Source organism: Gadus macrocephalus, chromosome 10 (genome assembly GCF_031168955.1).
Source record: "Gadus macrocephalus chromosome 10, ASM3116895v1".
Taxonomy (NCBI): Eukaryota; Metazoa; Chordata; class Actinopteri; order Gadiformes; family Gadidae; genus Gadus; species Gadus macrocephalus.
Window position 1 is genome coordinate 12,273,877 of NC_082391.1, and position 16,647 is coordinate 12,290,523.

At 49.3% G+C, this 16,647-nt stretch overlaps 1 protein-coding gene across 11 annotated transcripts in view; it reads left to right on the top strand.

The window, feature by feature from the left end:
- Positions 1–368: 368 nt before the first annotated feature.
- Positions 369–16,647, top strand: part of si:dkey-237h12.3 (teneurin-3) — a 73,471-nt gene continuing 57,192 nt past the window's right edge. For 8 of the 11 annotated variants that reach the window (XM_060062377.1, XM_060062379.1, XM_060062380.1 and 5 more), the window contains exons 1-3: positions 434–568; positions 6,725–6,963; positions 11,766–11,882. In XM_060062377.1, the coding sequence (XP_059918360.1) occupies positions 6,792–6,963; positions 11,766–11,882 (289 nt within the window). In that variant the 5' untranslated portion in view covers positions 434–568; positions 6,725–6,791. Of the gene's footprint in view, positions 569–6,724; positions 6,964–11,765; positions 11,883–16,647 lie in introns of all 11 variants that reach the window. The other 3 variants (XM_060062384.1, XM_060062385.1, XM_060062383.1) reach the window with 2 other exon arrangements.

The following is a 16,647-nucleotide window of genomic DNA, read 5'->3' on the forward strand; positions in this document are numbered from 1 at the left end:
CAGTGGAAGCCTTGACGGCGTTCGCAGGCTTCCGGCGGCGGTCTTGGCTTTGTTTTCGCAGAATGATAGGTCGATTATTTGTGAATGTATTTGAATAATGTTAATAGGTAAAAATTTAAATATGTCATTTGATGTTATTTTATGGCCGTAGAATTCTTTCTAGATGAGTGTTTGGAGTAGTGATTCAAGCCAAAACATCAAAGCGTTGTGCTGGAAACTTTATCAAAGGTATTATGGGATGCAGTGAGAATGTTAACGATCATTACTGATAATGATACGCACTCATCTTATTCTCTCTCTTCACATGACCTCTGACCTTTGACCTCCCTCTTCTTTCCTCAGCTGACCATCACCCCCGACACCAAGGCCCGCCCCCTCTACCCCCGGCCCCGCCCCCTCACAAGCAGCACCCGTCAATTACCGCTCTGAGTCGCAGCTCGCTGGCCAATCAGAGGAGCCCGAGCCCGCCCCCCGCGCTGGACCTGGCGGCTGATTTGCCGAGCACGGCGGAATGCTCCCAACTGCAGGACAGCTGGGTGCTGGGCAGCGATGCTGCGCTGCAGAGCAGGTAGGAGGTGGGGGGGGGAGTTAGCTCTTTTGTTAGCTCCTCGGTTAGCTCCTCGGTTAGCTCCTTGGTTAGCTCCTCGGTTAGCTTCTCGGTTAGCTCCTCGGTTAGATCCTTCTTCAGCTCCTCGGTTAGCTCCTTGGTTAGTTCCTAGGTTAGCTCCTAGGTTAGCTCCTTGGTTAGCTCCTAGGTTAAACCCTCAGTTAGCCCCTAGGTGAGCTCCTCAGTTAGCCCCTCGGTAACCTCCTAGGTTAGCTCCAAGGTTAGCTCCGAGGTTATCTCCTCGGTAAGCTCATAGGTTATCTCATCGGTTAGCTCCTTGGTGAGCTCCTCGGTTAGCCCCTTGGTAACCTCCTAGGTTAGCTCCTAGGTTAGTTCCTAGGTTATCTTCTCTGTAAACTTCTAGGTTATCTCCTAGGTCAGCTCCTAGGTTAGCTCTTAGGTTAACTCCTAGGTTAGCCCCTTGGTTAGCTCCAGGTTAGCTCCTCGGTTCGCTCCTAGGTTAGTACCTCGGTTAGCTCCTCGGTTTGCTTTTCGGTTAGCTCCTCTGCATCCAGGCGGCAGCCCTGGGTGAGGGTTTGTGGCGAGACCTTTCTGCTGTGTTAGGAGATTAGAGCCAGAGCAGACTCGGGAGATCTGAGGCCACACGCACAGAACTCTGCGTGGGCGTTTGCACAAACAATGCTCAGCGAGAAAGTTAGAAATCTCTGTACGCAGAGATTTTCCGAGATGGTCAGACGTGCGTACCCCAACGGTGCGATGGTTTCAACATACCAAGGGTCCTGAAAGTGTGCCAACCTGAACGAGCTCAGAGACACAGCCCATCAACTCCTAGAACTGACCCAACATGGTTCTAGGAAGTAATTATTACCTTCACAAGCTGAACACTCGATTATAATGCAACCGAACGCAGTTGAAAAAAAACAGTTGCCTGCAAATTGTGCTTGAATGTTGGCCCTTACTCAGAATAAGGGGATGTGTTCAACACACTGATGAAGACATTCTGGTTTAGTATTCATGAGGACCTTCTGGTTCTGTACTTAACTGTACTGGAACTGGTTCTTTACGTAACACTGCTGAACGCTGTTTGTCATGTGGTGGACCAGGTGGTCTAACACCTCCGTGATAGAGAGTCCTTCCAGATGAAGCTGTGGTAGACCAGGTGATCTAACCCCTCTGTGATAACGAGTCCTTCCAGATGAAGCTGTTGTAGGCCAGGTGATCTAACCCCTCCGTGATAGCCAGTCCTTCCAGATGAAGCTCAAGGTTTTCCCACGGGGCCGATGGTCGTTTGATCTTTAAGAATTGATTCAGCCGCGCAGAGATTCTCAATACGCTGAGCTAGGCAGGAAGTGCATGGAGCAGCACTCTCATCACCACAACTTAAACATCTCATATTGTTGTCTTGTTTGTTCGTTACGACTTGAAATCAATTTGCGGCCCGTTTAATGAAGGAGTCATTAATGAGAGTGTGAAGTGCTTAATGTGCTAATTCAAGTGATTTCTGCTGCCTTTTAAAGCAAGTATTCTGCTATTGAGTTGAGCACTTGTCTCCTCTTCAGCGAGCTAAGAGCCAGCAGCCTTTTACTGCCTCTCTGCTGAACCTCCTCTCAGCCGAGAACACGTCTCAAGAACCCAGAGAACCTCTCCCAGGCTTGCCTTGACCTTGTTATGGAATATGAAGTGAAATGGAAGAAAAATCCTTACTTCTCTTGATACTTCTCAATACAATAATTCTCTGATTATTGCAACACATCTGAAATGGTTGTGTGGTGTTTCATGTGCTGATGGAGGGGATGCAGGTGATATTTAACGTTCCATGTCGTGTAAGACCCTTCCTCCACATCTCCACCCCCCATAGTAAAACGGGTCAATTAGGTCTCTTCAAAGCGGACGGCCTGGACCTCATCTGGGCTGAGGGGAGGCCCGGGAACAGGCCATTAGCGGCCGTGGGGAAGGTCATTATTCTTAAGCTCTTCCAGAGTCCTTTATCTCAAATGGACTGCGCTTGTGAAATGAATACACACCAGTTATGCAGGGAAAGTCCCTATTAGGCCAAGGCCCTCATGTACGTTCATCCAATAACCCGCGGACCACAGACAGACTTGACACTCTGAATCACCCCGTCCCCACGTCATCACCACGGAAACATCCGGTCTCAGTCTGAATCATGATTAAGTCTCTGCTCTGTTCCTTTACAGAACATACAGTTCAGGCTGAGAGAGAAGTTCAAAGTGTGTTTCTGATCTGAAGGAACGAGCCCTGCTACGGATAGAGCTCTGAATAGAGACCCAGTTATAGACCCAGGTAGAGAATCAGGGGTAGAGAACCAGGGGGGTAGAGACCCAGGGGGGTAGAGACCCAGGGGGGTAGAGACCCAGGTAGAGAACCAGGAGGGTAGAGACCCAGGGGGGTAGAGACCCAGGGGGTAGAGACCCAGGGGGTAGAGACCCAGGAAGAGACCCAGGTAGAGACCGAGGGGGTAGAGACCCAGGGGGTTAGAGACCCAGGGGGAAGAGACCCAGGTAGAGACCCAGGTAGAGACCCAGGGGGTAGAGACCCAGGTAGAGACCCACGGGGTAGAGACCCAGGTAGAGACCCACGGGGTAAAGAACCAGGTAGAGACCCAGGTAGAGACCCAGGTAGATGGGCTATTCGAGAAGCATAATTAAACATCCTCCCTTGCTGTCATTATCTCTTCCTATTGTTTGGTTTTCCTCTTGTTTAATTTTATCAGTACCCCCCCTCACACACACACACACACACGCACACACACACACACACACACACACACACACACACACACACACACACACACACACACACACACACTAACACACACACGCACACACACACACCTACACACACACACACACACACACACACACACACACACACACACACACACACACACACACACACACACACACACGCACAGTGTTATCAATGGTCTTCTGGTATTAGCATATTAATGTGCTTTTCTGTGTCCAAGTGTCCGTAATCAATTACAGCTGATGGGTTGGTGGGTTTGGCTCTGAAGCCCGAGGCCCTTCAGCATCTGTTCACAAGGTCCTCAAACACACACACGCACACGCATACGCACACGCACACGCACACGCACACACACACACACACACACACACACACACACACACTGACTCTGGCCCCTGAGGTGAGACAGGCAGTGGGCTGCCAACACCGGTCTGGAGAACGGCTTCAGATAGAGTACCCCTGCTCCTGGGGTCCCCCAGACTGAACCCAGGTCCAGGTCCAGGTCTACTCGGTCCCCATGACAAACCCAGGTCCAGTTCCAGGTCTACACGGTCCTCCTGGCTCAGGTCCGGGTCCAGATCCAGGTCCAGGTCTAGGCGGCCCCCCTGACAGACTTGTCATTTCAGCAGCATGGTCTGTAACCTTCACCTGCTCCCTGGGAGGCGAGGTGTGTCAGAACATCCAAACATGACATTTGTTCCTCAGCGGACGAATTGATCAGCGGCCTACCGACCAGTCAGCAGCCCGGTAGAGACAGGGATCGGGGGGGGCGAGGGGGAGGGATGGGGAGAGGCAGGGAGGAGGGATGGGGAGGGCGAGGGATGGGGGGAGGTATGAGGAGGGAGGGGGGAGGAGGGAGGGGAAGGGATGGGGGGAGGTATGGGGAGGGAGGGCGGGGGGAGGGAGGAGGGAAGGTGTTGTTAGCAGGGAGTTCCTCTGTCGGCCGTTTGGTTCAGAAGAAGCCCTCCCATGGAGAAGGTGTGCGGCCTGGCCACACCCCCTCACTACAACATCCCTGGTTATTACCGTTACCACGGAAACGGAGGAGCTTGTAACCGTAGCACCAATTTAACCCACCGCCTGGTAGGTACCGTTGTAAAGTGCCTTCATGTTGTGGATCCAGACCTCTAGCTCTATGTGTCCTTATCTCTGACACAACCACACATTCTGCTTTAAATAACGGTAATACTAGTGCTTCAGAAATCTCAGATGTGAACTCCTGGTACAATACTGATTATAATTTAACCTCTGACCACATTTACTGCAATTAAAAATCAATCGCAAACACACCTTTGTGTAAGAATCACGTTATTAAGACAACTGAGCAGGAGACAAAACGAGAAAACGTCTTTAAATGAACAACAAACTAAATAACAACGAATCCCAGGCCATTGAAAGAAACAAATAGAAAGGCCATCGATCGGCCTCCAGGGGAATTCATTCAGGTCCTGATGAGTTCTCTGCTGGCCTCGTGCTCAGAGAGACAACCTTAGAGAAGAGAAAGGATCCGTCTGAAAGAGTTGTTAAGAACAGCTGCCATTGTCTGCATAATGATTCTGATGGACCTGATTCACTGCGAACCACAGCTCTGTAATGGTAACCACAGCTATTACCTGATATAGTTACTGTTAACCACAGCTGTTACCTGATTCAGTTACTGGTAAGGCTCGGTTATGGTCGTAACCACCGCTATGGTAACCACTGCTCCTTTACGGTCCTGATGCATTTACTGTATATCAGCGCTCTGTTACGGTCCTGATGTATTGACTGTAAACCAGCGCTCTGTTACGGTCCTGATGCATTTACTGTAAACCAGCGCTCTGTTACGGTCCTGATGTATTTAATGTAAACCAACGCTCTGTTACGTCCTGATGTATTACTGTAAACCAGCGCTCTGTTACGTCCTGATGTATTACTGTAAACCAGCGCTCTGTTACGTCCTGATGTATTACAGTAAACAACCGCTCTGTTACGTCCTGATGTATTTAGGGCCGTAACAGTCACTTCTGTTCCTCGCACACACCGAAGAAGGAGCCTATGTGGGGCTGTTTGAGCTGAACAGACATGTTACCGTTTCTCTCTCGATTAAAGACCACTTTGGGCGCGTCAGTGCGTTAATCCAGAGGCGAGCGCTGAGCTGAGGACAGCTCTCAGGTCTGAGGCTTCAGCAGCCGGTCGCTACGCGGTGAGACGTAGGAAGGTCTTCCCCCGTTAACCTTGGCGCGGTGGCACGAGTGGCCACACCATTTAATGAATTGACTCAAGAGCTTTAAACGTTAAGAGCATGGTCACCTGCGGGTGCCTCTGATTAGAGGCTCTTAATGAGGCCAGGCACCACAGCCTGTTAGCCACCACTACCGTAAAACACCTATTAAAGACTTCATGATCCTCATCGCCCCTCTCATCACAACACATCTGGGCCTCGTCCGGGAACGGACTGCCACAGCCTTCACAGCCTCAACAACCTCCACAACCTTTACCCCACAACCTCCACCCAAAACCACTTTACCCCCACAATCTCCCCATACCTCTACAGCCTCCTCTATTCCCTGACCTCCACTTCCTCCTCTATACCCTAAACTCCTCCATACCCTGACCTCCACAGCCTCCTAGTCTATCCTTTCTCCCCTCTCTCCTCCATTGACTCTAGACACCCAGTACTTTTGTATAGTATGTTACAGGACATGAAGGTTTGCAGTAGTTCTCTTGGGATATTATATTTAACGTATAAAATCTTTGAGTTGGCGATAGCTACGTATGGCATATAACGCCTCATGCTCAAAGTAACGTGACAAACCCACCTGGGAGTGTTATGATGACCGGTGTAAACCCACCGGGGAGTGTAAAGATGACCGGTGTAAACCCACCTGGGAGTGTAAAGATGACCGGTGTAAACACACCTGGGAGTGTTATGATGACCGGTGTAAACCCACCGGGGAGTGTAAAGATGACCGGTGTAAACCCACCTGGGAGTGTAAAGATGACCGGTGTAAACACACCTGGGAGTGTAAAGATGACCGGTGTAAACCCACCTGGGAGTGTAAAGATGACCGGTGTAAACCCACCGGGGAGTGTAAAGATGACCGGTGTAAACCCACCTGGGAGTGTTAGGATGACCGGTGTAAACCCACCTGGGAGTGAAAAGATGACCGGTGTAAACCCACCTGGGAGTGTAATGATGACCGATGTAAACCCACCTGGGAGTGTAAAGATGACCGGTGTAAACCCACCTGGGAGTGTTAGGATGACCGGTGTAAACCCACCTGGGAGTGTTAGGATGACCGGTGTAAACACACCTGGGAGTGAAAAGATGACAGGTGTAAACCCACCTGGGAGTGTAAAGATGACCGGTGTAAACCCAGTTACCATGTTTCTCTTTCTCTGCAGACACTTCCTCTTTAAGACGGGAACAGGAAGTACGGCATTCTTCGGCACGGCGACGCCCGGCTACACCATGGCGACGGGGGCGGTCTACTCCACGCCCGCCCGGCCCCTCCCACGCAGCTCGCTCTCCAGGGGGGCCTTCAAGTTCAAGAAGTCCCCGCGCCACTGCTCCTGGAGGTGCACTGCCCTGGGCGCCGTGGGCGTGGCCACGCTGCTGTCACTCATCCTCTGCTACTGCATCGGTAAGAACTGATTACACATCTACTGAATCAATAATATTAGATCTATTGTATCAATAATGATATATCTACTGTATCAATAATACACTTACTGTATCAATAATATTACATCTACTTTATCAATAAAGATATATCTACTGTATCAATAATACACTTACTGTATCAATAATATTACATCTACTTTATCAATAAAGATATATCTACTGTATCAATAATACACTTACTGTATCCATAATATTACATCTACTTTATCAATAATGATATATCTACTGTATCAATAATACGTTTATTGCATCGGTTAGGTACAACCTGATCCTATCTACTGTATCAATAATTATACATCTAGTGTATCAATAATAATATATCTGCTGTATCAATAATGATAAATCTACTGTATCAAAAATACTATATCTACCGTATCAATAATACATTTACTACATCTGTACAACCTTATTATATCTATTGTATCAATAATAATATATATGCTGGATCAATATCATATATCTACTGTATCAATACTAATTGATCTACTGTTATTGATAATACGTTAACTGCATCAACCTATTCCCAATTCCCTCCTCCGAACGTAACCGAACGCAGCCCAGCCCTGCAGGTGTTTGAGATGCTCTCTGCCCGTGTTGTACATGAGTTACTTGATGGTATCGGATCGGCGCCTAGACTTGCGTACTCGCCGATCCCGATAATGCAAGAACTGAACCGGTCAAATACGTACAAAACACAGGAGCCTACAGATCAGTGCCCTGCAGGTCAGAAAGATAGATAGTTGGTTAGTCGTTGGTTAGCTGATAGTTAGTTGCAGGCTCCAATAGGTTTAGGAGTCTTTCTAAGATAGATAGTTTGTTAGTTGTGGGTTAGCTGCAGGCGCCAGTAGGAATAGTGTGTCTCAGATAGAGAGTTGGTTAGTTGTTGGTTAGTTGTTATTTTGCTGCAGGCTCTAGTAGGTATAGTCTGTCTCAGATAGGTAGCTGGTTCGTTTTTATTTAGCTGCAGGCTCCAGTGGGTATAGTCTGTCTCAGATAGGTAGCTGGTTAGCTGTGTGTAAGGTGCAGGCTCCAGTAGGTATCGTCTGTCTCAGATAGATAGCTGGTTAGCTGTGTGTAAGGTGCAGGCGGTCTGGGCTGTGTAATGTGTCAGCGGCCGGCCTCACCTTTAGAGGTGGACACAGCAATAAAGCGATGTAATGTATCGGCGGTCCGTGTCTATAATCCTCGTCCCCCAGCGCTGATATAAAGGTTCTATAGAGCTGGTCCCGCGATGCGCAGTGTCACCCACTCGTATACGGGAGATACGTCTCGCTAGGAAGGCTCTAACAGCGTTTTATTGACGACCAGAGAGAACCTCTGGAAGAGGATATAAAGCACCACGTATCACTGCCTTCCCCTCGCTCCTCAGCTCCACATACTGCCTACCCCTCTCTCTCCTCTCTCTCCTCTCTTTCCCCTCTCCTATCTCTCCCCTCTCTCTCCTCTCTTTCCCCTCTCTCCCCTCTCTCTCCTCTCTCTCTCCTGTCTCCTCTCTCTCGCCTCTCTCTCGACTGTTTCCTCTCTCTCCACTCACTCTCCTCTCTCTCCTCTCTGTCCTCTCTCTCTCCTCTCTCTCCTCTCTCTCCTCTCTCTCCTCTCTCTCCTCTCTCTCTCCTGTCTCCTCTCTCTCCTGTATCCTCTCTCTGCTCCTCTTCTCTCTCTCTCCTCTCCTCTCTCCACCGCCTGGTTCCTCCCTTTGATTCATCAAATTACCAGGATGGGGCGAGACGATCCTCAAGTTGTGTTTAAATGTTTGAATCTGGTTCCTCTCTGATGTCGTTCTTCTCCTCCCTTGTTCCCCTCAGCGGAGGGAAGGTGGGGACACCAGATGAAACTCTTAGCCAGGCTGAGTTAGAGGAGCAGGTAGGGCTTCTGGGGCGGGTGGAGGAAGGAATGGAGGTGGAGAAGTCAGTGGTGGGGGGGTGGGGGAGAGGTGGGGGGGGGAGATGAGGTGGGGTTGGTGTAGCAGCAGCTGAGAGCTTTGCAGACGCCTAAGGAGACAGGAGGAACTTTCTCTCTTTCTTCACTTTCATCCTCAGCTATAGCTGCCAGCACACAGACACACACATACACACAGACACACCCACAGACACACACCTACATCCACACAGACACACACACACACACTCACACACACACACACACACACACACACACACACACACACACACACACACACACACACACACACACACACACACACACACACACACACACACACACACACACACACACAGACACATACATACAGACACACACATGGAGACACATATACACCCACACACACAAACAGATACAGACACAGAAACAGATACACACACACACACACACACACACACACACACACACACACATACACACACACACACACACACACACACACATACACACACAAACATGGAGACACGTGTACACATAAACACACACACAAACAGATACCAACCCAAAGACACACACACACACACACACACACACACACACACACACACACACACACACACACACACACATACACACACACACACACACACACACACACACACACACACACACACAACCACATACAAACACCACGCACACCACACACACACCACATACAAACACACACACACACACACGCATACACACAAACACAGACTTCGCTCGAGGACGAACCGCAGTGCAAAGCCATCATTTTAGGAAGCTTAATAAAAGGTTTTCTATTCAGACTTTGTTGACTATGAGGTTCTACCGCTTCAAACGGATCACTAAAGACACGTAACAGGCTGGGGAGTGGAGAGGGGGGAGAGGGGGGAGAGGAAGGGGGAGGAGAGGGAGGAGAGGGAGGAGAGAGGAGAGGGAGGAGTGAGGAGAGAGAGGGAGGGGGAGGAGAGGGAGGAGAGAGGAGAGGGAGGAGAGAGGAGAGAGAGGGAGGGGGAGGAGAGGGAGGAGAGAGGAGGAGAGAAAGAGAGGGAGGGAGGGTGGAGAGGAGGGAGGATGAGAGGGAGGGGAGAGAAGAGAGGGGAGGAGAAGAGGAAGGAGAGGAGAGGTTAGAACCGGCTGCTCTCCTCAGTTCCATTATGATTGGAGTTCTCCTCAACTCGTTCTTGAGGAGAGGACTAATGGTTTTAAAGTAGCAATCAATCTAGTTTTAAGAATTGAGTCATCGACAAATCATTACATGGACAATAAGGAATGTCCTTCTTGGTATTATGGTTAGCATGATTAAGATCATAAAGAGGAGCAGGAAGTGCGTCTGCAGACAGGAAGTCGTGATACGAGGCGCTGGGGAAAGACCATCAGGTTCCTCCTGTCAGGGTCAGCGGTGGCATCGCACACGAGGAGGAGCTCTCTTGGTATTCATGAGGGTGTGGTTGGTGGAGCCGTCATGTATATGTGTAGAGACCTGAGCTGCCCCACCCGCGGATGTAGAGCGCGACGCTACGCCCTGACGGAAACGTTACACGCAGAGACATCCATTATTCAGGACCGTCGCTCGGGCCAGGGTGTAGCATGGAGCCAGGAGGGCTAGCTGGTTAGCTCCTCGCAGCAGACAGTGGTCCGCTGTGTCTCCACCTCAGGTGATGGTGTTGGTGGAGGAGGGGGGGGAGATAAAGCGGAGGTAATCTGGATGCTTTCCCAGCATGCACCCTGGCTTCTGCTTTTGAAGGTTACGAGAGACCTGGCCACAGAGCGAGACTCTCTCTCTCTCTCTCTCTCTCTCTCTCTCTCTCTCTCTCTCTCTCTGTCTCTTGCCCCTCTCCTCTCTCTCCCTCTCTTCTCCTCTCTCTCTCTCTCTCTCTCTCTCTCTCTCTCTCTCTCTCTCTCTCTCTCTCTCTCTCTCTCTCTCTCTCTCACTCTCTCACTCTCTCTCTCTTTCTCTCACTCACTCTCTCTCTCTCTCTCTCTCACTCTCTCACTCTCTCTCTCTCTTTCTCTCACTCACTCTCTCTCTCTCTCTCTCTCTCTCTCTCTCTCTCTCTTCTCTCACTCTTTCTCTCTCTTTCTCTCTCTCCCTCTCATCTTCTCTCTCTCACTCTCTCTCTCTTTCTCTCTCTCTCTTTTTCTCTCACTCTTTCTCTCTCTCTCTCTCTCTCTCTCTCTCTCTCTCTCTCTCTCTCTCTCTCTCTCTCTCTCTCTCTCTCTCTCTGTGTCTCTCTCTCTGTCTCTGTCTCTGTCCCTCTTTCTCTCTCTCTCTGGTGGGTGGGTTGTGTAGAGGTGGTGGTGTTTAGGGGTCTTCCTGGACAGGGGGTCTTGATGTTGGAGGTGGGTGGTACATTGGTGTGGTGGTGTTGTAGTGGTGGTGGAGGTGGTTGGTGTAGCGATGGTGTAAGTGGGTGGTGTAGTGGTGGTGGAGGTGGGTGGTGTAGTGGTGGTGTAGTGGTGGTGGAGGTTGGTTGTGTAGTGGTGGTTGAAGTGGCTGGTGTAGCGATGGTGGAGGTTGGTTGTGTAGTGGTGGTGGAGGTGGGTGGTGTAGCGATGGTGGAGGTGGGTGGTGTAGCGATGGTGTAGGTGAGTGGTGTAGTGTTGGTGGAGCTGTTGACTGGACCGGGGTTGTGGTGGTAATGAGGCCCCAGAGCAGCGGCTCAGGGCTGCAGGTCCGGGCATCGACCCTCCGGTCCCTGGAGTCCTCCGCACCGCCACCCCATAATAATACCATGTGCTGTAAAGTGCCTCCTCTGTGTGTGTGTGTGTGTGTGTGTGTGTGTGTGTGTGTGTGTGTGTGTGTGTGTGTGTGTGTGTGTGTGTGTGTGTGTGTGTGTGTGTGTGTGTTCCCCACAGCGATGCACATTCTGGGTCTGAACTGGCAGCTGCAGGAGGAGAGCGGTCTGTTTGAGAACGGGGTCCGCCCGGCGCCCAGCCCGGCCAGCCTGGTGCCCCTGCTGACCGGAGAGCACGGTGAGCACACGGCACTGCTAGCCTGGAACACTAGCCCGGCACGCTAGCCCGGCACGCTAGCCCGGCACGCTAGCCCGGCACGCTAGCCCGGCACGCTAGCCCGGCACGCTAGCCTAGTTCTTTCAGATCCGTTCACTTTCACGAGTCGTTAAGTCAGATGGTCTGTTACGTCATTTGCCGGGGAATCAGAAATTATGGAATAAATGTTGCATGTAGCCTACTTTTTAACGTTCTGGCAAAATTACCCAGGTTAAGTGTAAATATTAAGCATATATATAAAGCACATACGTACCTTTTTCTTCATAAATATCCTTAATACATAATGGGGTGCAGTAAGAATTAAATATTAGCGCTAATAAGCAGTGAAGCACGTTAGCAACTAGACCAAACGAGACTCGTAATAATAGGTAAAAACAATACTTTATTAAATCATACAATTGTGATGTAGAACAAAATAGAAAGAAAACATAAAGTGCTTGCATGATATTGAAGCCCTCAGCGATCGTTAGTTAACTTGTGTGGTGGTGTCTTATCATTTGTTTACCCATGGGCCATGGCAACGCGATTGCTACCTGATCTCATTGGCTGAATCGATGAGAACGTTTTAGACTTAATCAATGTAAGGTCGCGGGGAGACGAAGCTCTGTTTGTTTGTTTGTATATTTTATTTACGTGACCATATTTTTATGTTTAAATGTGCATATGTTTAAAACAGAAAAGAAAAAAGAAACAGTTCTCTTGTTTTGGAAATCAGTTCTCGTCGTTCACCTTCAGGATTCGTTCGTTATGACCGAATCGTTCGCGACCAAATCATCACTACTAGCCTAGCATGCTGACTATAACGATAACCTTGGATGCTTGACCTAGCACGCTATCCCGGCATGCTAGCATAGCATGCTAACTCGACATGCTAACACGGCGGGCCGGCACGGTAGCCGGGAGCGTGTCTATGTTCCCCAGGTCCTACGTTCCCCGGGTCCTACGTTCCCCGGGTCCTATGTTCCCCTCTTTGTATGAGACTGGGGAACATAGGAATCTTTTTAAATAAAAGGGTCCAATGTTCCCCTACGAGAGCTCCCCGCGCTACGGCCATCCGGAGGCACACAGAGCTTTTGGCCGTGATATTATTATACAATTATATTTTATTATATAAATATAAAGAGCTCTGGGAGTCGCAAACGGCAACAATCACTTTCTCCTCAATGCTGCAGTTCACCCTGGACTGCACTGCACTGAGTTGGCCGGTTGAACGCTTATTGGCTGTCATCACGCGAATGTCGCGTCAAAGTTTAAATATTTTTAAAGATTGATAGATTGCGGGGAACATAGGACCCTTTTCCCAGAAAAGGGTCCTATGTTCCCCGCAATCTATCAGGCTATCAAAACCAATAGCACTTGAAATCGAATGTAGCATGCTAACCGAGCACACTATCCCTAGCATGCTAGCCCTCTTACAGTGTTTCAGCAGACTGCCACTTCATTCTGCAGTTACAGTAGCGCAGTTAACTTAATCACATCTAGAGTCGAATAAACATTTATGGCTCATGTCAAACCAAAAACACGTATTTGCATTCCATAATTGTTTCAGAATCATAACAAATTTGGGACACTTACCATATTGATTTCTCTGGGGTGGTGAAACAGTGAGGCGATTCAATTATGGTGTCAAACAAGAGAGACGCACAGCGTAAACATTCAGACTCTGAGCTCCTCCTGAGGAACAGTAGACCATCTGCTCAGACCTGCTCAGTCTCTGGAGATAACTTTGTTCCTCAACACTGGTGAGGACCAGCGGACCATCTGCTCAGACCGGCTCAGTCTCTGGAGATAACCTGGTACCTCAACCTGGTACGTTATTGCTGGTTAGGATGAGGGAGATTAGGATGGAGGAGTTAGACTAGAGGAGTTAGGAGGAGGGAGATTAGGATGGAGGAGTTAGACTAGAGGAGTTAGGAGGAGGGAGATTAGGATGGAGGAGTTTAGGACACATGCATAAACACACACATACACACACACTGGGTACATGCACACACACACACACACACACACACACACACACACACACACACACACACACACACACACACTGTTACGCGGCTCAAACGTAACAAAGAAACGGGGCAGGAGACGAAAGGTCAATGTTTCTTCATTTAATTGCCTCATAAGCAATGAATCAAACCGATATGAACAATCATGGTGCAAAGCACAACTCAAATCTCCCGCTCCCGCTCCGCGTCTCTCCAGGCCAGGCCCCCTTTTATCCCGTGCACGGGGACACACCCCGTACGCGGGCACACCCCCATCCTGGAACATGCGGGTCCAGGCCTATGAGAGCAAAGGCAGACAAAACACGTAGCACACATACCACGACAACCGAAAGGCCAATGTGGCCGTAACACCCCCCCCCCTTAAAGGGACTCTCACCTTTGTTGCATTTGAGAATTACAGCACATTCAAATCATCCCGCCTTCCTCCAATGCCCCACCCCCCAAGCGTTATTTTTTAGAGTACAAAAGTTCTAGACTCCATGGGTTATGTTTAGACTCCCATGGGTTATGTTTAGACTCCCAGGGGTCATAATATCTACCAGGGGTCTAGTAAACAAGAAATTTAGCAGGTGGCTCACTGTAATTTTATGGGCTTCGTGTGATACCGTTTTGAGGCCCCATGTTGAAGGACAGTGGTCCCACTGAGTATAAGAAAGGTGTATGAGCATTACAAACAGAGTAGCGGGACAACGTAGCGTCTGAGGCCGAAATGGGTCCCCTAATCGGACTGAATGGTGCGGTTGTTTGCCAACGGTCTGGAGGTCTTCCTGGAGCTCCAGATTAGCGGGACAACGTCGCGTCTGAGTCCGAAATGGGTCCCGTAATCGGACTGAGTGTGGCGGTTGGTTGCCAACGGTCTGGATGTCTTCCTGGAGCTCCAGAGTAGCGGGACAACGTCGCGTCTGAGTCCGAAATGGGTCCCGTAATCGGACTGAGTGTGGCGGTTGGTTGCCAACGGTCTGGATGTCTTCCTGGAGCTCCAGAGTAGCGGGACAACGTCGCGTCTGAGGCCGAATCGGGTCCCCTTGGTCTGCCATCGTCAGTCGCTACGGTCGCTTGAGGACCCTCTAGTTGAGGACGCGCCTTGATGACGTGGGCCCGAATGCGCCACAAGAAGCAGACGGAAAACCTTATATATCCAAGCAGCAAACAGACAGGTCTGTCGGCCAATAAGGTCCTTCGGTCCGAAGAATTTTATTGGTTGAACATGTTTTCACTAAATATTATGAGAGTAAAATAATTGTTTGTTTTTACTCCTGGTGGGTCTGTCTTGCATATTAGAGTGTTATTACCTTATTAATACCAATTTAACCTTATCCAAAAAAAGTGTAAAAATGCAACAAAGGTGAGAGTCCCTTTAAGAAGGAGCTTGAAGAGTATCAAAAGACACCACAATTACAAAACAACTAAATTTCCGAACCTATCTCCAACTAAAACCCCTTTTCCTGATAGGTGTTTTCCACTTTGTCCAAAACGTTGTCATCTGGGCTCTTGAGCTGCACAGCGTCCGCCGCAGCACGAGTAGCTGAGCGGGTCACAGCACAAGCTGCAAACACGTCAGGGAACTGTTCCGAATCAGCAGTCTCCACTCTCAGCTGAGGAGAAGAAGATACCACAGACACAGGATTACCCCGCCAAACAGCTCCTCCCGCGTAATTATTCCCAAGAATCACGTAGACATCATCAACAGGGAGGGCAGGGCGAATTCCCAACTCAAGCTCCCCCTCAACCAACTCAGAAAACAACATGACTCTATGTAATGGAACTTCAAAAGTAGTGAGGTCAATTCCCCGAACTAAAAGAGATCTTGCAGAACTTGGAAAAATGGCAAAAACAGAATGAACGCACCTGACGCACCTGTGTCACGGAGAATTTTAACTGGAATTAAATCATCACCGTCTCTTAAAGAAACAAAACCACTGGAAACGAACAGAGCGTAACTAGAATTCACTCTAGTATGCAACGAATCAATATTCAAGTCTGAAGGAGATACTGCCAACATGTCCGGCTTCACCTCAAAAAAACTCTCTTTTGATTTAACTTTTAGCACTGGACATGTCCACTTTGAATGAACAGTTGCATGACAGTACTGGCAACCCTGATCTGCGTCAGATCTACTCGAGCGATCTACTCCAGAAGCCTGATGTGATTGTGCACCAACGTTCACACTTCTATTGGTAGAAAAATCAACCTTGTGGACGTTAGATGAGCGCATATGAGCTTTGTGAGTCAACTCGTACTCATCTACCAACACCGCAGCGACAGACTCACTAGTTGCCTGCTTCTCCGCAACGTACGTTGCAACACGCTCTGGCAATGTGCTCTTGAATTGCTCGAGGACAATTAAATCTATCAACTCCTCATAAGACTCAACCTTACAAGCAACACACCATCGCTGACATTGCAGACGCAACTCCCTTGCAAACTCAACGTTCGTCTGGTCCGAACGTCTCCGCATATTCCTAAAGCGTTGACGATACGCCTCCGGAATTAATTCATATGCCCGCAACACCGAAGCTTTCACCAGGTCGTAATCACGGGCCTCTTTCACAGTTAACGCAGAGAAAGCCCGCTGTGCCTTTCCTGTGAGACGGCTCTGGAGCAGAAGCGCACGGTGTGAACCAGGCCAGTCCTGTGTATCAGCCACACGCTCAAACAGAAGAAAAAATGTATCGACGTCTTTCTCATTAAAGCGAGGAAGCAAGTGTAGACTAGTT